The 24,061-nt window shown below is 42.4% G+C and overlaps 1 protein-coding gene across 4 annotated transcripts; it reads right to left on the reverse strand.

The window, feature by feature from the left end:
* Positions 1-346: 346 nt before the first annotated feature.
* DAPP1 (dual adaptor of phosphotyrosine and 3-phosphoinositides 1) lies at positions 347-22,688 on the reverse strand. Of its 4 annotated transcripts, XR_010615307.1 has the most exons (11): positions 22,509-22,687; positions 13,481-13,603; positions 11,827-11,960; positions 11,647-11,751; positions 7,444-7,574; positions 5,344-5,391; positions 5,055-5,117; positions 3,092-3,177; positions 2,422-2,509; positions 1,805-1,953; positions 347-1,264 (listed from the first exon to the last, which is right to left on the reverse strand). XR_010615307.1 is itself a non-coding variant. In XM_065691410.1 (10 exons), exons 1-10 carry the CDS (start codon positions 22,568-22,570, stop codon positions 1,903-1,905), a joined length of 891 nt encoding a protein of 296 aa, XP_065547482.1. In that variant the 5' UTR covers positions 22,571-22,687; the 3' UTR covers positions 347-1,902. The 4 variants fall into 4 exon arrangements, 3 of the variants coding, with proteins under 3 accessions (XP_065547482.1, XP_065547491.1, XP_065547500.1); XM_065691410.1 differs by having other exon boundaries at positions 347-1,953; XM_065691419.1 differs by lacking the exon at positions 5,344-5,391 and having other exon boundaries at positions 347-1,953; positions 22,509-22,688.
* Between the last annotated feature and the right edge of the window lie 1,373 nt (positions 22,689-24,061).

Raw genomic sequence — 24,061 nt, forward strand, 5'->3', positions numbered from 1 at the left:
CTGCTGGTGACTGTTTCCTAGGCCTGCCAACCCCATTTCTGCTACTGGCTTCAGTTCATGACACCATGTGCTGAAGGATATTCAGTACTTTGTAACACAGCCTTTTGGTGTGAAAAGGGGAAGGCTGCTTTGTGGATATACTTCAGGCTTCATTTCCAAGCTGTTGTCACAGAACAGTGATGCTGTTAGAGAATATTGTCCCTCTCTTCCCCTCACGCTGCCTCTTTCTTGCACCAACTCATCCAAGCTGTTTAACTGAACAGGAGATGCCTGTTTGTTAGACTGCTTCTTGAAGAGGGAAAGGAGGACACAGCTTTAACACCACAGTGCATGAATACAGAAGACCTTTGGTAGTTTTATAATGATATTTTATTCAGAAAACAGTCTGTATAAAAATATTCACAAATATTTTTCATTTCTAAGTTGAAATAAAATGCTATTTCTATCTCCAAATCAGTATTTTCTTTCTTCTGCCAGTCCGTTTTTCCCCTCCTCTTCAGTCTTCTCACAGTCGAGGCATCTGTTGAACACTGACCTGCTGTGTGAGCAATACCAAGCCCTGTGCCACAGCATTTGCACGGATAGGAGAGGGCTGCATGTGCTGTTTCAGCAGAAACTTGACTATCGCACAGATACATGGGCCCCTCCATCCCCAGCCCTCCAGGGGGAGCAGGATTGCCCATGGGTTCTCATCTTGCTTCTGGGTCAGCTCTGAGGTCAGCTGCTGTTGGGACCCTCGGCGTGTCAAACTTTGCTTCCACAATGTAACAGCTATTTTGACTACAGCACCAAAGTATGGGGCTTCCACTTCCTGACTCTACCCAGCCACAACACTATTAAATGCATATGAGTCTTCCAAAATGTAAATAGGAATTTACATCAGTTTATTACAGAAGATGGATTCTTTTAAATTCCTATTTTTCGTAGATGTGGTGCTTTTTGTTTAATATAAAGCAGTGCTTAGTTCTGAACTAAGTTGCAGTTCTGAACTAAGTGCAGAACTGTAGTTCTGCAAAGAACCTCATTTTGAGTTCTCTGCGTGAGGAAAACATAAAATCCAGCCCATTCCCAAGGGGGGCCTGTTGGAGGCCCAACTCATGATGCTACTCACAGCGCTGGCAGATGCCACAGGCAAAGCCTTCTGCAGAGCCCTGTCACCATCTTTAGGGTCCCACAGCAGCTGTTTTAAGTGTACCTGTTCCTCGTAACCCCAGTTTGTCAAGTGTGTTTGGGTGCTGCTGCTCACTGTTGCTTGTAGATGATGCTGTTTGAAACAAATGGTCCCTTGTAGCCATCACTGGGGTACAAATGTAACTCATACAAAAAGAGATTTGACCAGAACTAAGTGTTTACTCATCCATCACCTTGAAATATTCTCTGGATTGTAATACAGATACTATTTACAACACTGTAATTACCTCTGTCATTTTTCTTTTGGTTTAGAGCCTAAACAGATCATGCAAAAGAAGTAATTAATGTTTCCAGAAAGGACTGGTTTTAAGTAACTGGCTCAAGGTTACAGAATGTACTGCTAATGGAAAGTTGTGACGGTGCTTGCAACAAATTACCAAGAGTGCCCTGAATAACCACAGAAGTTTTCAACAGTGACTACCTCTGTGATTAGCTAAGAGCTGTTTAAGAGTGTTAACAGGCACGCACCATACACATCAAACCAACGCACTGATTTTGCCGCTGTCTCCACACATGGCTCAATGGCCTGAGAGCACTCAGCTGTATGAGTCTTCTCTGCACAGAGCTGGATGCAAGTGTCCCCGTGTGAGTACACAGACACATGTGTGCTCACCATGAGTCAGGGAGATATGAAACCGTCCTCTTGTAAGCAATGCCCTTCCTTGGCCAGGAGGCAGTTCCTGCTGATGGAGGGAAGCAGGAGAGGTGCAGCTAGGAGCTGAGGGTGGTGTTACGCTGCTCCAGTTGCTTCCGAATCTGTGACTAGAACAGAAAGATGATCTGTTACTGTTTGCCTGCATGCATGTGGATGTACGTGAGTATGACCAACCCAAATGCTGATATTCTTAAGGAAGTGATGCTTTCAAAGCCTTTCCGGTGTCTTCTCATTGCTCCTTTCATGACCCAACACACGCAGTCTGTGCTGATGTTCCATACTGTTTACCATATATACAATGACATCCTTAAAGATGGAAGTAATTTCTTCTTCCTAATGAGTACGTGTGTTAAGAGTGCATCCCAAAATAGCTAAGTGGGTTTGGAGGCATATACATTATGCGAAAACTACATATCCCAGCCTAGTTGGCCTGGAAACCAGAACAAGTACTCCCTTCTTGCAGATACTGAGGGCTGCAGTGCTTGGATGCTACCATACTGGGGGGTTTATCATGGCAGTACCAAGGGTACTGCTGCCTGAGGGGTACTGCAACCTAAAGCTGCACATCACCTTACCAGTTTCCATCGCAGTATTTTAATCCACTCGTCAGCTTCTATTCCGGTTTTCGCACACAGGTAGTATGTCCTTAGCGGGAACACTAAACTGTAAGTAAACAATTATAGGCCGTTTGTTAAATTGCTAGAAGAACTGGTTAAGTTCTTCCTAAAACTGCCCCCTGCCTGCCTGCACCAGCAGTTTAGACAGACCAGGGTGGGGAGGCTGTGCTCCCATGCAGTCACCAGGAGGGACGTTAGCCAAGAACTGTGTACAGTCCTTTACAGCTGGGGGAGATGTTGCCCCAGGCCCGTAAGGACAAAAATCCCCCCGTTTGAGCATAGAGGTAGTTACGGTGTGACTGGTAGCAATGTCTGAACTGGGAACTGGCCCCTACCTAAGTTCCATGGGTCTATGTGATGATTATACATGCTTTCAGAATTGGGAAATGAAATGCCCACCACACACAGGCCCTTCCTCCATGCCAAGAAAAAGAAACTTTTTTCCAGTGGTAATGTGGCAAAGCCATGCAGGACCGACAGGCTGGCTGACAGAAACAGACTCTTGAGTGAGAGAAAGAGCCGGGTCATAATGGGACAGGGAGCTTTCAGAAGCACCCAGCTGTCACATTTCAAACTTCCCTGGCTATTCTGACCTTTCCATTAAAGTGGAAGGAGTACAGCAACTTACCAGAAACAATTGACTCTTTCCTGGGAATAGTCAAATTGCACAGCTGAGCATTCAGTTAAGTCAAGTGCCCGAATTGGTTCTGTGGCCTTGAAAACAGAACGATTTTAGAATGGGAATGTGTGGAAACAAACAATAAGGCTAGCTTGGTTCGTCTTCAGTACATCATGACCTTTACAAGCACACTAGATCTTTCCAGGCATAGGAATAGCACAACCCAAACTAACAAGCATAACATCAGTATTAACATGATAGAAATTGAGCTCAATATAAAAAAACAGGACAGTGTTCAGATCTACACAAATAACAGAAGTCACTACTGCAGGAAAGTGTCAGCTAAATGCAGACTGCTTAAGGTTCGGTTGATGCATTATAACATAACTGACACAGCAGCAAATCTGGTATCACTCCCAGCTACAGTTTACAGAGACAAGGGGATGGTTACCCATCTTACCAGGCCTAGCCAGCTGTTTGAGATTTCATTTACTCCTAAATGCTTTAAAAGGTTGAAGCTGGGCAGGGAGAAATACAGAAGTAAAGCTAAGGTGGTGCTTGCAGTAGAGGTGAGGGGTTTGGCTGTATGACCACTGTGTGTATGTTGAGGTTTTTTAGTACTGACCTAGGAGTGCTCAGGTACAGGTATGTAGACTGTGTCTAACTATAAACCATTTCCCTTAAGGATTTCATGCTCCCAAGGTGTGAGAGTTCTTCCTTATTTTGTTTGGCCTTACACTGTTATAGAATCACCTAGGTTGGAAACAACCTTCAAGGCTATAAAGTCCAACTGTTAATCTAGCACTGCCAGGTCCACTAATAAACCATGTCCCCAAGTCCTGAGCACCTTGGAGGAGGCAGCTGAAGTAGTAGAACAGGTTGCCCTCTACCCAAACACCCTTAACTCTCCCCATGGCCCTTCATCAGGTGTGTGGAGGTCTCTGTTGCTTTCTCCCTTTCTTTGTGCTTTCCTCTGGCTCAGTGGCTGTTATACCCTATACTAGAAGTAAGCCCCTTTTGCTAAGGTGTGCTAACAAATGCCTTCCCGGTGCCAGCAGCAAGTTGCTCACCTGGAGGTATCTGCAACCCCATAGCAACAATGGCAGTGCCAGGAGACATGGGAGCTGCTGCCTGGGAGGAGGCTGTGTTCCTGACAAAGATACCTTCTTGCCTGGTAAGTCACAAAGGCTACTCAAGTATTTGGAGTGCTGCACTTTGAAATGTCATCTTGGAAACTTAACTGAAGTTGGCTTGAACTGAAATGAAAACTGATGGAAGGCCTTGTAAACATATAACTGCTCATAAATGGTAATGTTTGGTGAGCAGGAGTTGTGTCTGCTCTTGTGTTAAAATCTGTGAGGTGCTTTAAGCAGGGCTTGGCAGAGGTGCAGAGGCTGTGTTCATGAAGGAGATATTGTAAGGGTGGAGAAACTCTAAGTGATATCTCTTATTTTTATTCAGTTTAAAAATGGAATGGAACAGCAAATGCAGCTACTTTTCCCAGCTGCAGCAGGTTAATCCAGGTCAGAGTGCTAGAAAGGAGGATGTTTTTACATCAGTGGCTTTCTATGTATACTCGAAATAGAAGGATGAAAGCAAGGAGTGCAAGGTATACTCTAATATTTGCAGAAATATTTTAATAGCACCGTCTGCTAGGTTTCGTGTCAAAGCTACTGATAAAAACCATGTTGGGCTGGTAGCTTAAAATCCACTGAACAAAGCAACCAAAAATGCACTGTAAATAACAGCTCTATCTACTAGGTAAGACTACAGAGCACAGGAAACGTTTTCCAGCTGTAAAACTTGCTTTTGTTTGTTGAAGTCATCAGCAAGATGTCTAAGTTAATTTGAGAGGTCTGATCCCTCTGACAGTAAGGGAAGCTTTGATACAGATGAGAGAAGGCAGAGATAGGAGGAGGCTGCAGCTGCCTCTAGAGAGGTTTAAAGAGTAGAAATGGCATTTGCTACTTACTGTCTGGTCTTTGAAATACTTAAGTTCATTCCTATGCAGTGTAAACCACCTTGTCTTCCAATTCTGAAAGATCAAGAAGGGATGGATGGTAACTGTCTTGTGAGAACTGAGTGTAATGCATCTTAGGAAAGAAAAAGCTTTAAAGCTTTGACTTGCTCTGGTTTACAGTTGTGCTTTGTTGTTGCTCTCTGCACGGGAATGCACGTGGAGCTATTTCAGCTCCACATTGTCTCCAGGTTCTGTGGGTGATTGCAGAGTGGAAACAAGGAGTAAGACAATTTTTCCTTACCTTGACTATTTTGCCTTGTTTTATCAAATATCCTTCTTTTGTACCAAGCTGTGAAGGAACAAGGAAGGGACTGGAGTTAGAGACTACGCTCTCTTTTCATTTCCCACATTCATCTCTCTGCCCATGTCCGGAACGTGGAAAAGCAGCCTGTCACTGGGGAAACCTCCCATGGCCGCTTGCCCTGTCCTCACTCCTGTCCTCCCGTCACAGGGCTGGATCCACAGCTAGGTTAAACATGGGCCTGTGATAGCTTTAAAGGCATTCTCTCAGACCATGCCTCCTTCAGCAAGCTTCTGGACTGCATCTTCTCAACCAAACACTGCAAAATAGATGCAGTTACAGTTTACTTGGTAAAGTTAGATGGTTGCCTCAGTAAGTCTTGTAACCAGAAGCACCTGGGGTTTAGCTGACAGTGGAATTATCCACAAAAATCACTCCTGATGTGTTTTACTTAGGCGTTCTCTCAGCCAGCCATTTCATATGCTTGAGAGGAAAAACCTGATACATTCAATATGTTATTGAAAACTTATTTTTTGAGCCGTTTCTCTGATACCATGAGTGACGCTGGGACCTTATGACTTCTCAGATACCAAAACTCTGTGTAGAGACCTAGTTGTGAGACTGCACGCCTCTAGAAAACAAATTCTTGCCAACCTAGTTACTGCTTGGCTCTTTGAAAAATACTGCCTTTTTATTGGCTGCATGTGGAAGTCAAGTTTCTTCGGAGGTTAAAGCAGAACTCGGCCATGAACAGTTGGTTGTGAGATGCGTCAGAAGTGGTTCTTTCATTAACTTCACTGACCTGTATTAACGTAACTCTTCCCCTTTTTCTCAAAAAATATAGTAAGCAACTAAAATACTTTCCTCTCTGCTGTGAGCAATATTGTTCTGGAAACCACTTCTCCCACTTAGATATGAGGTACTAGGAACTTGAAGTCTCTAATTACTGTCCAAGTGAGTCACAGATGTCAGCATTTGGTGGCACAAGTAGATATGAAGATGCTCTTTTGTTCCTCACACCAGTAAGGCATAGCTTTTAACACGACGTAGCTTTTTACTGTGCTCAGAACTACTAGGACTGAAAAGGTGGAGGCTTTTCCGTCAAACCCCTGTTTTCTGGGTTTAAGTCTGCGTCAGAATACAGACTGTCTTCCTGCTTTAGGACAAGGTGATTCTAAAATAATAAAATCCAAGCGTGAAGATGCCAAAAAATACCCCTTTTGAGTAATGTACCTATCCACATATAGATAATCTGATTAACTTGGTTGTATTGAGCTCCAGTTTGGGGTTTCCTTTTCCACATGTGTCCCTGCCTGTCTTGCACAACTCTGAATGCTTTTTTCAAAAGGTTCCTTTTTAATTGACTTGAAAAGTCAGAGATGCTCTTTTCTTCCTCCTGGTTAAGAAGGAGGCTGTATATTGCTAACTGGACAAAACAATTCCAAGAAACAAAGAAGCCTGCAAAAATAATATGTAGTAATTAGTTTATGTCTGTCAGGACTGTTTCCTGTCCTCTAATCCTCATATTCACCAAGTGAGACAGAATGTGGTAAATCCTGTAACTTTTATTACTTGAGTCTGCTATTTGGTATAATCTTCTCACCTGAGAGGGGAAAGAAAGAAACTTCCCACTCTGTAAAGGATGTTGAGCAACTCAAGGGCTTACTGTGCAAACTGGCGTGTGTATTGTTGCATACAGCCTGATGAGTGTTGTCAGAAAGATGCGAGACATGGTGTGTTTGCTTTGTGTGGTGTGGGTTGGGTTGGTTTTGTTTTTAATTCCTGATAAAGTTAGTTATTGCTAAGATGGCATTCTAAAAGGAAGGTAACAGGAGAATGAATGGATAGTCAGACTTACCTAGGTCAACTGCAGACAGTGTTTTCCCTATGACAGCACTGAAAATCTCAGTGACAGTTCTAAAAGACTTTAGCTGTCAGGGGACTGTACTTAGCTTGTCTGTGTTTGTTTTGGTCAACATAAACATCCTGTATCTACAAGCCCATAAAGGGATGAACTACCAGCCTTATTCCATAGCTCACTCCAGAAACCATATGAAACTCGGGCCAGGAGAAGCACCCCTCTCACTGAACACAACTTACTGAAGGAGCATTTGGAACAAGGTCGCTTTCTGTCCTTCCTGTCTGCATGGCTGTGTGAACTCGGACAGACTCATAAATGGACGGTTCTTCTACTTCCCGTGGGTAGGGATGCTTCAACACAATTAAGGTTCCTGGAGAGAAAAAGAGCAGGAGACATCTGGCAAGACAGTCTTAGAAAATAACTGGCAGTAGCTCCCTGTTTGAGGAATGGTTAACTTTATCTTTTCCCACATTAAAAAATGCATAAGAACTAATAACTTCCCTAAGATTTATGTGACACCTCCTGTAACAGGAACAGACTCAGGCCACACCGATTCGAGAAAACAATCAGATGCTATAAATTACTCTCCCATACTGGTAAAACCAGACAAATATTTCCAACATGCATCATCTGAATGATTTACACTTTGTGAGGGGGTATTTTTTATGATAATCCACCCATCCAAAGCACAGAGGGGCATTTCCTGGATTCACTTGCCCCGTCTCACTTCCTTGGCTCTCTTGTGTGGCCCAGAGTCTCGACACCTTGGACACCTGGACCATGCCTAAATCCATTCCCTCCTCCCTGTACAGTGGGAGTCTATTTATCCTTACATCTCTGAAAACAGGACTGAAAAACCTCTTCACTTCTCCTAAGCAGCAGTTAATGAAACCCCTTCTGCAGTGCATGATAAAGTAGCGAAAAATTAAGATGGCAACAGCACAGGACTGTCAGACAACCCTCAAAGGCAGGCGTCTCCTGTACTGCTTGAGCCTTCTTTTCAGTCAGCGAGCAAGTAGGTAACATAGAACAAACTGAAACACAGTTTCACAGTTACAGCTGAAATGCTGATCCACACATGACCTGCACTTCCACTGCATTCACGAGGATGTGACTACAGATGTTAACATGCCTCTTTACATGCAACTGTGAAAACTGTAAATATATGGTACCTTTTTAAAACCTTTAAACTTACTACTTCTTGCAGGGAATCACTTGACACATTAAATTCCCTTACTGCACAGGAGGCTGGCTGGGTGGGTAGGCAGGATGGAGGCCATCACAGTTACCCTGGTTTTGCCAACAACCCACTGCTTGCTGCATAAATTGCTTCATCTGTCAGAGCTTTGGATAGAGACCTCCTAACAATAAGCCCACATTAGCATCACTGTTAACTGTTTTAGATAGTAACTTTTTTATTACAGCCATTCTTTGTTCCCAAATAAGGTCATGTTTACTGCACATTCTCTGTAAAAAGCTGCATTCTCAATAGTGAATCTATTAAACTATCTGCAATAGTGAAGAGTCTCCTTACAAAAGTAACTGCTACACCATATAATCTCACTCTTTAATGTCAAAGCATACCAAGTGCTGCTCCATCTGCATCTTATGCTGATACTGTCAGCTCTTAAAGAGGAAGGATGCTAGAATTGGTAAGAACTTGGACTTGAAATCCACAAGTGATTGAGTAATCTAAAAATGAAATAAAGTATATTTTGCAATGGGAAGGGCTACAAACAGAAGTGGGGAAAACTCTATTTGAAGTAATCAACTGAAATCTGCTCACGGGCACAGGTGGTCTATGCAAATGTGGTATATTCAACTTGTAGGAAGTGAAAAGTCAAAATCAGTTTCATTCTCTCTGGCCTTACAAAAAGCATCGCTTTATTATTTAAAATCAAATTGAGAATACACCTACTACCAGTCTACAGAAACTACTCTTAAGCTGTTGCACAGAATCGGAGTACCATCATCTCTATACCATGGATAAAAGAGCCCTGCTGCAGAACCAGGAGGACTGATTTAACATTTTATACAATATTTGTTTTCTAGTAAGTTCTCTGTTTTTTCTCCACAAAAGATACTTGAACAGCATCAGCTGGTAGCTGTATAAAAGGAGTAGTAAAAGTTGCACTGTAGCAAGATTCTTCTTGCATGTTTGTTTGTGGTATCTATTTCTAAGGAAGACTTCAAATGAGTCCCATTCTTAGAAATTTTAGCTTCAACTGACTTTATATTTTTTGTCTGGGTAATGACTTTATTATTTTTTAATAGTATCAGGGTTTTATAATTATTTAAATGTTTAATTTATTTTAATTCTTTTTAATAATAAAGCGTTTTTTATACGCTTTCAAAATAATTTAGGTGAAAACTGACAAAGCAAACAAGTAAAAATACTACATTAACCTCATCACTTTGAATAAAGACGGAAATCCAGAAATATGACAGTATGTTGCTTTAAAAGCCTGCCTGTTCAGTAAGCCATCTCACAGAACACAATTTCCTTTTACTTATCTGTAGTTCACAAGGAAGTGGATACGTTACACTGCAGAAAATAAGACCTGAGTCCATGTAGCAATTTGGAATGACAAATGAAGCTGTGGTAAGACAAGGTTTGTTTGGCTCAAAGCACAAACCTGCAGGTGTTCCAGTACAGAAGAATCACTGTGCTCCACGGGTTAGTTTGCAGGGTGCAGGCCTGTGTGTTCAAGTACTGATCAGTGAGAGTCTGGTGTGCCTCTTCAGAGGCAAAACTAGCTCCAGTGAGACAAACTTAAACCAGAGATAGTGGAAACCATTATGTATTCTATCTCGTGGGTCTTCGCCTTACAAAATCCTGTCCGTAAGCAAGGAGGAGATGAAAAATACTATCCTGCTTTACTCTTTCATTCCTGCTCTCACAGTGTTTTTATAGAAAATTGTTTGTAAGTACAACAAGGAAGAAGAAAAACTGGTCCAACTACTTTCTATAATACCTGAGCTACACGTTGCTTACTGCCTTTCACTGAACAGCAAGGCCCTATTGCTGGCCCTTCTGCCAACCTTCTGTGTGACCCTGTGCTGAGTCAGCCATTCTGCCACACTGACGCTTGGCTTAGAGTGGGCTCTGATGAGCCTCTACCCCCATTTTAGTATAAATTGGCTACCACCTATGAGACCTTGGACACCTCTGTTTGAAGGAACATTGCCTGAGTGCTAGGGTCTCTCTTCCTCTCTACTGCTACCCATGGTAAGGTAAGGTGGAAGGTTTCTTGATGTGATGTTCAAATTACTTTTCTCATTCTGTAGCACATCCAAATTAAAGAGGTTTCACAGAGCCAGCAGAATCTGATTAGAGATCTTTGAGGCAATGAGTCAGCCCATCATTCAGCAATGTTGATCCTGCCCATAGAGGTCACACAACACCAATGCCTTGATCACTGAAGTCTGTAACACATGCAGTGAAGGAATGGGGAAATACAAGTTTTATATGTAGTCTGAAACCTTTACAGGGTTAGGCCTGTATGCTGCATGTCTTTGTGCTCACTGGCACAAAAGATACAAGTGGGAACTTTGTGTTTGAACCACTCTTAAAATCAGTTTCAAAAGAGAATGCTTTGAAAGATACAAATGCTATATTGAGTGCATTTTTCTTGCAGGAAAAAAGGAAAAAAAGGCAAAGCAATCCTTGAATTTAATGCTTGAGTTACAGGAATGCTGCCCTTAGTGCAGTGTGTGACCTGTTACAGTTATTGCACTTGCCAACTATCACTTAACTTGTGTCTTGTCTATATAATTAGTCCTACTCTATGAGATACTTACATACACCTTCTACACAGGGTACTGAAGCTTTTGGAACTAACTTGTACTGACCCTTTTTCAACTCCCGCATTTGAAGCTAAACCTAAAACTGGCATCATTACAATAAGCATCTGCTTCTATGTGAATTCTGGTCTGGTAGTGTTCAACGCACTTGTGGGAATCAAGATTTACCTTTCAACTTAATTCAGATGGCATGTTGGCTGCTAAAGAAACCTCTGCTTTTCTCCCTCTTTTTCTTAAAAACAAGAAACAACACTACAGGCTGATCCACAGTAGACAGAAAGGGAGAGGTAATACAGGCCACATTCCCTAAAGGAAAGAGGCACACATCACTGTAGACTTCTTCTCTGGATGAAGAACAGTGGAGTAATGGGTAAAAAATTCAAATCCCTTTTCCATTTGTTCTTTTTCCGGGATTTCGACTTCATAGATGAACTTTTATTTCCTCACTAAACACCCTGCTTTAGTTTTTCCCTTTTCGAGAAGGTTCTGTTGCTCCCAGTGCATGCAGATTCTGAAATGCTGCTTCTCGCTCTGAGAAATCAAGCTCACGTCCCTGGTTATCAAAAACCCCATAAGGTTACATGTAGTTTGTCTTCAGAGTACTTGAAAGAGTTTTTGAAGATGAACATCTAAAATACCTGTGGTTAACAGAGTCATAAACTCTGAAGAGGAAAACTTCAGCAGTAGATTCATTTGACAGACACTGAAGACATTGGAAGCTCCCTGAAAGACATTTGAAGACACTGGAAACTCCTTTTATTTAGATCTGTACAAAGCATGACTACAAATGTGTTCACGCGAACATATGCTCTCCTTACCTGTTTCGCTTCCAATTAAAGGCTGATTTGCAAAATGCATGACTAATTCCTTCAAGCTAGAAAATTCATTAAATCCAAATTTGAACGAAGTTCCTGTATATTCAACAAGGAAGTGTTTGACAGAATCTTTTCCCCTAAAATAAAAAAAAGGAAATTTGTCAATGCATAAATGCTGAAGGCATTTGGCATGTGCAACCCTGAAATAGCAGCTTCCACTACAGGAAATCTGGCCCAGATCACAGGCTGACAATCACTGTCCTAGCAGCAATGCTACCACCATTACTGTCTCTCACTAATACTCCACACAGCTGAGACTCAGATTTATTAAGAAAAATCTAATTGTCGTTTTACAGATGTGAGATGATGAAAGCCTAGAAAGGCAAAGGAAGTTAAATTAACTCTGGCAACAATCAGTAAAAAGACTCACAAACGAGGTTTCCAGCCGTCTGTTCCCTTACTGGACTTTAGTCTTTATGGTGTATGTATATTACTTGGTGTGTGTCTTACTTTACAGGTAGCATCCCAACCTCACTGAAACTCTCCTGTTTCTCTCTCAAAAATCAGCTGCCTCCTTTCTGCCCCCAAACAGCGATTTAATAACTTTAGATGGCTATTTGTCTATTTTGTCTCTGTACTGAGACAAACAGTTCCTCTACAGTTGGCACTGTCAAATATGAACCAGGGTCCTTTGTGCAGAAAGTAACAGTACTTGTTTATGAAAGCTGATGATATTTAGAGAAGTCTGCAAGGTCTCACTTCCTGGATAGGCACTTATTTTGACTTCAGGAGACAATAAAGCACTTACTGCAAGTATCTCTCCTGTGAAAAAGTTATTTCTGTTAATGTTATTAGCATCCAAAATAGTCCAGGGAAAAATTTCTCTCAGGAGAAATCGTATGGAGCAAATATATTGAAAACATAGTGAAGAAAGGGGTTTACAGCATCTTTTCTGTTGCCACTTCCACAGGATAATTTCAAAGAGGTATTTAAACAAATATTTATCTTTGAACAGTACTCGTGATACTGTAGAACATTCCTCTGTTGACCTCCTGCATGTTGCGCTACAGTCAGCTGAGACACAATGCATGCAAGCCATGCGCAGAGGCCCCACAACAGCAAATAGCTGCTGTGACTCCACTGCAATGGCAGGGTTTTCATATTTTCATTTAATTTCACAAGAAATACAATGTTGTAATGAGTTGTACTTACTCTATTTACCAGTTCCTTTTTAAAGCTGGCTAATTTAGCACTCATTAACTGGTACATTTGCTACTGTTCTCATCATAAAACTTTTCTACTCCCATCCGCTGTTTCTTTAACTCCTGTAACTGCCATATATGTTTTTATCATGAAGACTGAGTATCTACAGCAAATCCACTGAATTATGTTTTTTGTCAGTAAGATTAATTCACAGTTTGTAAAAATAAGTGCCGTTTTCCAATCCAATCCAGCATTGGTTTTTTTTTTTCTAACAAAATGTCATTCAGCAGGATTACACCATTAGGAAGATGCATTAAAATAGTTTGAGCCCTGGGAAAATACTCTGCAGGTCACCTCAATGCATGAGACAAGCAAACAAACATGGGAGTAAGTGCAGATTTTAAAACTGCTAGCTGTGAGGCACAAGATGAGGTCACTTGGGTCCATACACTACCTTACAGAGAGGGAGTACAAATCTTCCCTTTCATTACTCTTCCTCAAGAGATAGCTTCCATCCTGCCCGTTGGAAAGCAGCAGCGCTTCTGCTGCGTGTCGGGTCAGATTATCATGATACCACCTGGGAAGACACAAGGGGTTAAAGCATCATTTGCTCTGCTCTTAACTGACAGCTTCTGCTGCATTACAGAGCTGAGTTAAAGAGGAAGGACTGCAGCTATCACTGCTACAGTTCTGAGTTACCACCCTTCTCCCAAGCACACGCAGGTTACACAGACCTGTGCCCCTTTAACCACACTGAGAGAAATACCTTTTGTTAACTACAAAGTTGCATACAAAAACCTGACACTTTGCTGTTTGTAATGATCTAAAAACCCTTGCAAATTCTCCTTTAGTGAGCAACAAACTAGCCAGGTCTATGCTGGTAAGGTGAAAGCAATGTGGGGGGTATACAAGACTCTTTGTCTATTTTCAGAACCTGTACTTCCTGACATATCTACACGCTTTGGTACACTTCCCCTTCTGGGGCAAACAGGCAACACTTAACTCCTCCCAAACTTTCTATTTCCCGCAACTCAGTTCATCTGCACTGCTAAGATCGGTGATTAACCACATGTGCCCAAGCTTAAGATTTCATTTGAAGGATAAGCTTTTTGGAAGAACAAACAGAGGAAGGGAAAATAACTAACAGAATTTGAGGGAAAATTTAGGAAATCTTACCATTGTTGCCGCTCAGCCATATGTGGTCTGAGCTATGCAGGAAAAGTAGATCTAAACAGCTGCCTCATTTACCATCAGTTAAAACTAACCTCATTAGGTTTTTTATATGAAAAATTCCACAAGGAAATCACAGAAAAAAATCCTGCAAAGATCATGAAATGTTGTTTATGGCTTTCTTTGCACCCAGAATGGTTCATAACAGAAACACTTGATTCCTTTCAATAGAAAAGGATCTTGTTAGACATGACCCTGAGACCAAACACAAAAAAGAGCCACAGATATAAGAGGCTGGAGTGCTATCCCATAAGACATGTTGTGTGAAGATATTTGTGCAGTTATATGCACACACCAGAACCTCTGACGCAGAAAGAGGAGGGGAGACCGCACCCAGGGCACAGCTCTGCAGGGTGCAAGTCTTTCTCCTTGTCTGTATGCAGAGCAGTGACCAGTCTCCTTTCCCTTCCTTTTAAACTGTGTGTGCCCAGAGTATTAGGGTCAAACTCTATTACTATTTCAGCCAGAGAAATACAGCTTGACTGAAAGCAGAAGTGTGATCACAGCACTTTCCGACATTTGTATCATGGCAGTCTTTAGCCTGAAACAAGGTGTAACTGTACACTTTTTCTCCTTTACCTGTTCATTGTAAGTTGCCACTAAATTTGGCACCTTGCGCTAAGTTTTTAACTCTGATTTAGACAGCTGCCTCTTTGAAAGGCCAGCTGGTTGATAAATTGCTTTATGACAGCCTCTAGATTGTTAAACCTGAAGAAGACAAGATCCATGTGAAACTCAATACAGGCAGGGTATGGATGCTTTGGCTCTAGAACGTGGCCCATGGACCTTCTATATAGTAGAATCAAATTATGAATATTTAAACATCAAAGTGTCATCCTCTGAAACACCTGCTAGCCAAAATCTGCTTTGGGATTAACTGCCCAAGTAAATAACTGCTAAAGGTCAGATCCATTCTGATGTGATGAGGATCGTATCAGCATGTGTGCTTAGCTGAGAGGACAACACTGTGTTTTGGGTGGAATTTTACAAGACTATTTCTCTCACTTATGTACAGAAGAAACATGCACAGAGAAAATCTGTAAGTGGTCATGCTCGTAAAGGAGTTGTATTCAGTTTGAGGTTGCTTGTAAGTGTACTGTTACCTTATGTCCAAAAAGCCTTCTACTAAGATTTTAAAACAGAAGTCACTTATGTTTAAAAAAAATGCTGTGTTTAAATCTACTCTCTCATTACACATAAAATGTCAGTGAGTAATGAAATTTTACCACTATGAAAAAAATATTAAACCAATCAAAAGCCATCAACAAAATCCCACCCACTTAACTGGGAAAATAATGTTGTTTTAAAGTGCAGTTTCAAACATTTGCTGACAAGGTTGCATTAGTCTTCTTGCCTAAATACGCTGCCTCAGACAAAAAACCCTCAAATGTTACAGCATTCTTCCTGATCAGCTTAACAAGTAGAACTGGATGTGAGACAAATACAGATTTTAGTGCCAAAATGACTGCGTTATGCATAGCTTTTTCTTTTTTTTCCCCTGAAAATGGCCACTCAAAATTTGCATGAACACAGGTAAGATTTAAAAATGCTGTGGAAAATTCAGCATTTACATCCAGACCAGCAGGAGGTTAAACAAATACATACCTATGCAAACAGGCTGCTCTCCCAACCAAACCTGCCTGATGACACAGATACAAGTAAGTAAGACTAAAAAGAAATCTAAACAGCCCTGTGGTTAGACACTACTAGATACACTTCAGTTAAATTTAAGTACTTGTCAGAGGGGGGGATCCTTCTATTTGTCTTGTTCAGAGAAACTTCCTTCAGGAAGTTCTTTGAAATCTGCAGGAAAACCAACATGGGATCATTCACCTAAAGGCTGGTCTCCTTTAGCTTAGGTTTTTGTGCTTCTGAGAACCTGGAGAATGACGAAACTGTTGACAGAAAATATAATACTGTATCTACCTTTGTGCTTTCTTAAAACAAGAAATTAAGCAGATCTAAAGGCTTTATAAACACTCATCAGTGTTTGAAGCCCCAAGCAAGTCCTTCAAAAAGCTAAACTGTCTTAACTCTTTAATTTTGAACCATGATGCATATCTCGCATATTGGGTTGTTTCTGAAGGTCCTTCCAAAAGCCATCTCTACATGACCCAACTTATAGAGCCTTGTATTCACTATAAAAATAATCCAGGACTGTGAAAATTGCTTGGGGTTCCTTATTCTAATCTCTCTGAAGTAACACAGGTAGAAAAACAGAGGAAAGTCCCTGCTTGCTTCAGAGCCACTTCTGCTGGGTGCCCATGGCCTTCCATGCCTTCTTGTCACAAATGCATACATACTTCTGGGATTTTTTTCTTTTCCAATTACTTTATTTCTCCTAAGAAAAATCCTGCATGCTCCCCTTTTTTTGGGTTCCTTGTCATCAATTTGACCAGTGATCTCAGTTTCAGAGTTTATAATTGCTGTCATTTATTCATTCATGTTACCTTAACTTTGTCCTAAGTTACATTAAATCTCTTTACCCCATATGTGTAAGCTTGTTTGAGTTGCCAGGGCGTGCTGTTGAAGTACCATGCTAGTCTTCCTGCACTTTGGATTGGAAGAGTCTGCTGGGCCCATGAAAGCATGTCTTAAGATGCACTTGAAAGCACTATGAGCACTCAGCCCTAGTGAGATTACTTTTGCTTCTCTTTGGAACACAAAGCAATTTCAGAAATCAGCCTATCCTTTACATCAGATTGCATTGGTGATAGTGCAAGAAGGGCTTTACTGACATTGCTGTTAAGAGAAAAGGGATAGAAATGAGACATGCAGTGCCCCAGGGAACCAAATTCATCAGAGCACACAGCCTTGCCCTGAGAGTCTGCCCACCTGGTCAGCAGTGGGGTTCCCAGGTAGGATAAGCTAGTGGTTGCCACAGTGCAAGCCATGTCTGTACCGGCTGGCTGTACCACTGCTGATGCTAATCATCAGTACGACACAATGCACATACTTGTGTTAAAATCTCTTCCTGCACTAAGATCTCTGTGTAGTTAATGCAGTGACCTACTCAGTAGACAGTGGTGATGATCAGGAGTATGTTACAGCAATGTTTGGGGTGGGAAACTCCCTCTTCAGGTAAGAACATCCTCAAAATGTTCACTTGCTCTTTACAACCCAAGACGTTTCAAAGAAAAATGTTAATGAAACTTCATTGCCTGCAGATCAGACAGCCCTTACACAAAGAAACTATACAGATATTTTGCAAAACATTTCTGTCTGTGTAAATAGGGGCTGGTGAATAAACCTGTCGCTGGCTCAGGTGGATTAACTTTTCAACAATACTGGAATACACAAGGAATACAAACACTCATCCATGGTTAACCTAAGGATGAATGTTGAGTGACTCGGATAATTCTCTTCTCAGCCAGCTTTATGTGCAAACTGTGTATCACCCACCAGAAATACTCACTTTTCCTCCTCATAAAAATGAAAGGTAGCTAGTGCTAGAAGAGAGAACAGCTAGTTCTGACTGCCATTTGGTTTTATGTCTGGTGTAGTAACTCTGAGGTACACCCAGCTGTTAGATAAATGCAGTAGATAGAGGTCACACTTATTTTCATATCCTTATCAGATTATGTTCTCAGATAGTTATAGCTTAGATAGAGTTAGAAACTTTGTGGATGTTTGTTTTGCTTTTGTAGAGCCCAGCAATTCAAAGTCCCTTTGCTGAAGCGGGAAGGAGATTCTCAGTAGTCAGCTGTGTCTGATTCCTTCCCAGAAGCTCCCTCCCTTACCACAGAAGGTCAAATACTTCCTGTGCTCCTCGGTGGGTGACTGTCCCCATGGAAAGCACCTTGGCTGCCTGAGCTGCAGGAGTAAAGCAGAAACACAGCATAACGAATTCTCTCTTGGCCACCTCTGAAAGGGAACAGAGATCAACACTGGCAGGGAGACAGTCCAGATGTGCTCTCAGTAGGACTTCAGTATTATTCAGAACATTTATTTATCCTGGGCTGCTTTTTTAGTCATGGCAGATGTTGCCAGGTTCTGTACTTTTTTATTCTTATTAAAAATATATTTCCTACCATAAGTTGAATTTCCTTATACCTTGAAACTATATACTAGCCTCAAAGACGTATTCCCATTCTTAGGTGAAGCATGTAGAATACTGTACTACTTGACGGAGTGAGCAGGAAAGCACAGAGTTCTCCTTTGGCTGGACACAGTGCTTTTCATTTGCCTGCACTCCAAAAATTACTCTACAAAATAGCCTTACTAGCTTCTAGTTCTCTGCATGCTGGATTTCAGCAATTTCCAGATCATATCTGTCAAGTTTGGGGGTTTTGTTTGCTTTTATTTTAACTTTTTTCCTAATATGAAACCCTAGAAGCATTACCCACCTTCTCAAATTCACAAAAAAAGGACTCTTTTACATCAGTAAAAGTGAAGTTTTAGCAATGTTTTTAATAGTGCATGAATTGACAGAGCTCTAGAGAACCTACAAAAGGGCAAGAATGGTAAGACAGAAGTTCTAGGTGGCATACAACCAAAAGGGGTACTTATTTAGACATTCCTTCAATGTGTCACACTGAAATACTTAATCACACAACTATGTAAAGTACTTTGTTGGAATGCAAAGGTGCTGTTTTGTAGAAAAAATAATTTAAAAATAGAAATAGGAGGAAATAGTATCAGTGCATCCAGGGCTAAATTTCATCTCATCTAACTGCAGGCTTTCACTAGTTCGGCTTCTGCTTTTCACTTCCATTTTCTTTTTCCCCTTCTCTCAACTGCCTTTGTTCTGATTTTCACCCATTTCTTTCGCTTACATTTTAGCCGTTGTAATTTTGCCCTGTTCACACTAGAAATACAGATTAAGGGAAAAAAATCTTACAACTGTTTGCCCTGTCCCAATTATACAAGTTCCTCAATTCCCCAATTTTATCACCATCTGATCTAAGTCTGTGGCCCAATTTATCTTTTGTTACTAAAACTAAGCATTCAGTCTTACAAATACCATCTGTCATGGTACTGTCAAACCTCAAGCTGGAGGAACATAAAAGCTGTGCTGCACGGGATGACAAAGAATGCTCAGACTGCAAGAGGAAAAAGTCTCCAGAAACTTGTTTCCTCTTGCCCCATTCCTGTCACCTCCAAAAGACAAAGTGTCACCAAGCTATGCTATTATGCTGGGACAGAAGCTGTGTTATGAGACCAGCCTGTAATTACTCAGATAACAAGATATTCCACATTCTCATCTCTTGTGCAAGTAACACGAACCGCAATGTGGAATTCCCCAAACTCACACCATACGTGATCAGCCACAGGAGTTTCACACTGCATGTGCAGGCTGTCCTTTAAGCAGTAACAGCAATAAATGCAACTGGAAAAAGGGTGGACTCCAAGAACAGCCAAAGAGACCTTCAAAGAAGAATCATAATACCTGTTTCCTTTTCCTTTAAGCCAAGATGCTTATGGCTCTTTTGATAAATTTCAGTGCCCTCTTTTAAGTATTTTGGCAGATTTAAGTTAATGAAGGAGCTAACATGTTTTTAACATGTTCTGATTTTGCTCTTCTTCTGTTTCATTAGGCATTTAGTTCCACCTATAAACATCTTGGCAATGAACCTGACAGTAATCTGAATTCTCGCTTAGAACTCTTGGTTGTTTGACCTCCTGAACTCTCTGAATAAATACAAGCAATCACCTTCCCTCAGACTGCACAAAATAGTAAAAAAAATAAATTCAATAAAAGCCAAACACATCACTTCTGCTTTCTTTTGTTCTGATGTAAAAGATCAGGAAGTCCATCTTTACAAATACTGAGGCTTTGGAGAAACTAAATCAATCTCATAAACAGGTGTAGGTATACCTAGATCTTTCAGTGACTGTGACTGTCCCTGATGGTAACAGGGATCGCTAATTCTCATTTATTGATCTTTATTTTTTGTGACAGATGGAATATATCTAGAACAGGGGTAAAATAAAGATGAGGTTTGTATATATTGAAACCCCCCGCCCCTCCTGCTTTGCTCTCATGCACTCCAGTATTCTCAGTGTAATTTCAGGAGCACTAATCTACAACAGTCGAGCAGGCACCAGGTCCTCCAAACCTAGCAGTGAGACAGACAGGATTTATGCTGTACACCCATCTATATTGCTGTCAACTTTCCATTTTGATGACCAGATGACCTGGTAAACTATGAGGATATCCCATTACCCAACCACCTTTCTCTTAAAAGTCAAGTCCTTCCCTTTCCACACTTCTTCAAACCTTCTCCAACTTCTTTGATTTTTGCACAGTAAAGCAGAAGCCCTAAAATAACCTGATTCAAATCCCACCCCCAAAGGGACGTGATTGTCAAAGTTGCTCTTCATTGGAATGACCCTTGTCTCTGATGGCCTTTACTATGGCAATGATGGATATTCCTCAACAGAACTGTGTCTCAGTTGTGCTAGATACTCTGCCAAGTGCAAGGGGAACTCAACTATATGATAGCCCTGGTGACTAAGTTTAGGGTGAAAACCCTTGTGGTGGCTGAGAATTTAATGTTATGATTGGACAGCGACATACCTACTTCTCACAGCTTAAAAAGTATTTACCTTAAGAGATCTTTAAGACTATTCTACCAGCATGTTTAGGGTGTGAGGCCTTCTTTTTCCTCTTTGAAGGGGGGGGAAAGTGGCTTTAGTGTTAGCTGAAAAAAAAGGGCTTTGTTTAATGATATGAAGAGAATCTTTGCTTGGCATTGCTTATTTATCTTTAGTGCATTTAACTCAACACGCTGCCCTCAAAGAGACCCTTAGGATTATGCGGTAGGGTGAAAAGTTTAGGTTTTCCACCAAAGTGGAAATAAAGAAGCTACAACTTTAAAAAAAAATGCGTATTTGTAGCTTTTTCTTCTCACTGGTACCACACAGACACCACATCAGGCTGCAGTCGTACAAGATCACCTATGAGGACAAACTCCTTGCCAACCAGCAAGCCTGTTTATAGGCACAGGTTACTGACATAAGTCAACTCAGGCCATATAGTGGAAATTAATAAAAGTCTGGCAACTGAGAATCACACTTCCCACATGAGCCGCAACTCTTTTTGCTTTTTTCTTTCCCCTATAGATACTATGTTACGATGAGCATAATCTTAAGAGATGTAAAGGAAGTGTGTATAATGACTGTTCTGGGTCCCACTGCAAAGTGACTTCATTTCATATTTGTTAGATGCTTCAGTAACAGGCATTTCATTAACAGGTTCTTCTAAATATGGGAAAACTTTAACAGTGTGGAGATAGTAATTCCAAGTATCTTTGTTGCGCTCCGATTTCTTCACTTAGTCAATTAATCACAGAAATAAATGACGAGTTGGTTCTCATCCATAAGTACTCAGGAAGCAAAAAACCTTTACTTTTTTCATCTATTCTTTCTGAACGCAGAGGTGACACCAGAGCCTTTCTGCTTTGTCTTCACTGGCCTTCCCTCTGCCTTGCCTCCACTTCGCTGCCATTGATCCTTCCCTCCCTGTACCAGCCATGCTGCTCCTCCAGCCTGCGTTTCTTCTCACCCACAGCAATGCTGCTGGCGAAAACGCAACCCAAGCCTTCCTCCTGTAAAAGCAAAACTAACTGGCAGGCAACATGGGCGAGTCGCATCGGACAGGGAAGGAGGTCTGTCGCAACCATGAGCCTTTCTTTTTTCTCCTTGGGTTTCGTTTGCGAGTGAGGGTGACATCCTCGTAACGGCTGTGGACCGTTGCACCGCTCTCACTCCCCAGCCGAGGTGCCCTGGGGCAGCCTGCTGCCTCCCCCCGCCCAGCAAGGGGAGCCGGCACGGCGGCTGCCATGGCAGCCCTCCAAACCAAGCTGTGAAGAGATGGACGAAGGGATGGAGCAGGTCTGCAGCTGGGGGAGGACCGGCAGCTCTGAGGATGAGCTCTGGGCTTGGTGCTTCCTTCAGACACAGGTAAGAGACATGCCACGACCTTGCGCTCTTCTTGACAGACTTTCAATGTCGCAGAGCCTGCCGGCCTCTCAAGCCCACCAAAGGGACGAGGCGTTGGGCTTCTCGACAGGCTGCACACCATGCACGGCGCGGCTCGACGTGCTCGTTAAAACAAACCCCAGTTTATCCTACTCCTCACTTCACTACCGAAGTCAAGAAGCTGTAAGTGCCACCCTGGCAGTGCCCGCCGGGCGGCCGCCATTTCACGCAGGGACCCCCGCGCCCCTCCGCCGCCCCCGGGGTTGGGCGGGGGCCGCCATTTCGCGCAGGGACCCCCTCCGCGCTGTCCCGCCCCTACCGCCGCTTACCCCAGCGCCTCCAGCTCCTCGTCTAACGGCGCGGCGGGACGCGGCTCCCGGCTCTGGGTCATCGTCCCGCCGCGGCTCTCCGCCTTCGCGGGCCGCTGAGGAAGTGCACGGGCGGGGCGGCCGGCCGGTACCTCCCCGGGCGGGGCCCGGCCCGCCTCGCCGAGGAGTGTCCGGCCGGTACCTGAAGCGGCTCTTCCCGAGGCTTTACGGGGCTTCTGCGGCGCCGCCGCCTGCACCCTCAGGAGGGGCAGCCAGAGCCCTGGGCGTAGCCAGTGGCACCTGCTCTCTCCCGTCCTGGAAATACCTTGTTTCCAGAATAATCCATACTTCTGATCAGTTTAAGCTGTACAGCCCAGAAGTTCATATTTGGAAATCTTTTAGGTACATTCACTTTTCTATTGCGGTGGATGCTCCTTATCTCTTCCGTATCGCTGAAGTCCTCAGTGAGGAAATCTGTGGAGATTTCTGGATTAAGGTGAAACCTATTTATTCTGTAAGTGTGAGGTGTTAAATCCTGTACCCACACCCAATCCACAGAGAGTCCTGAGGTGTTTGTCACTTGCCCCCTGAGCACAGCCCCCAAGAGTGCGGTACTGCTGCTGGGGCAGTGAAAAAATAGAAATAAATAGCAGAATGCTATTTTCTAGTCACATATATTGAAGTTTTCATCAGGTATCCAGTACCAAAAATAAGTTGTCTCCAGAAAAGCTGATATTTAAAGAAGCTGGAACAGTTATGTACTCTCTCACAAGCAGTCATATGAGTGTCATGCTGCATGTGGAGCTAAGTCATTAGGAACATGCTTGCTAAAAGCCTGGGTCCTGGGGAATCAGTTTTTGATGAGCTTTTCTAGCCTCACGGATAGAAAAACCTTCACAGAGTTTCCATATGTCAGATCACAGTGTCCTGCTGTTTGAGCTTCTAACTGTGCTTTCCCTGGCTGCAAGGTGCTTTGCTCCTCTACCTGGCTGTTCATCTCAGCAGCAATATTCAGTTGTAGATAAAAGATTTCACAAATAAGCTGGGTTTGGTCATTTGGAGATTTTGTCGGGTTTGGGTTTGGGGTTTGTTTTGTTTTGTTTTTTACCCCTCCGAGTTTGCCTTTTCCTCTATTGAAAGCTTGTGATCTGATTCCGTCTCTGGTAACCTGATCCTGAAATCCGCAGCCTTTGGTTAAAGAGGTGCTTTCGATGTCTTCATGGTTTGCTTGTGTTGGCTGGATAGGTTTATTTACTATTGTCCTCCTGTTATGAGAGCTGCTCTGTTTGTTTTCAGCAGTGTTTGTCTGTGCTAGTGAAAGAGGCAGAAAAGGAGTCATCAAAATTTGTGGGTTACAGAGGAAAAAGCAGAGGAAGAAAAACAAAGAAAATTCCAGGCAATGAAGAGCCACGGCCAAATTTTAGTGAATTATAATTGCATCACAAATTTTCTTTGAAGTTCAGCACTGCAGAGTCAAAGGTGGTTTCCAGCCCTCCTGTGCCTCATCGTGTTTCGTGCACCAGTGGGAGAGGGTTCCCATCGGGGAGCAGATGGTTCCTCTTACTCTGCACCTG

The sequence above is a fragment of the Lathamus discolor genome, chromosome 1, assembly GCF_037157495.1.
Source record: "Lathamus discolor isolate bLatDis1 chromosome 1, bLatDis1.hap1, whole genome shotgun sequence".
NCBI classification, from domain to species: domain Eukaryota; kingdom Metazoa; phylum Chordata; class Aves; order Psittaciformes; family Psittacidae; genus Lathamus; species Lathamus discolor.

Excerpts from the sequence above, each read along its gene's own strand:
- DAPP1 (XM_065691410.1), bottom strand. The coding sequence starts at position 22,570 with ATGACCCAGAGCCGGGAGCCGCGTCCCGCCGCGCCGTTAGACGAGGAG. Across the intron at positions 5,392-7,443 it reads TTGTTCCAAATGCTCCTTCA|CTTGGTACAAAAGAAGGATA; the intron begins GTAAGTTGTGTT and ends GTTCCTTCACAG. Across the intron at positions 5,118-5,343 it reads AACAAGGCAAAATAGTCAAG|AATTGGAAGACAAGGTGGTT; the intron begins GTAAGGAAAAAT and ends TTGATCTTTCAG.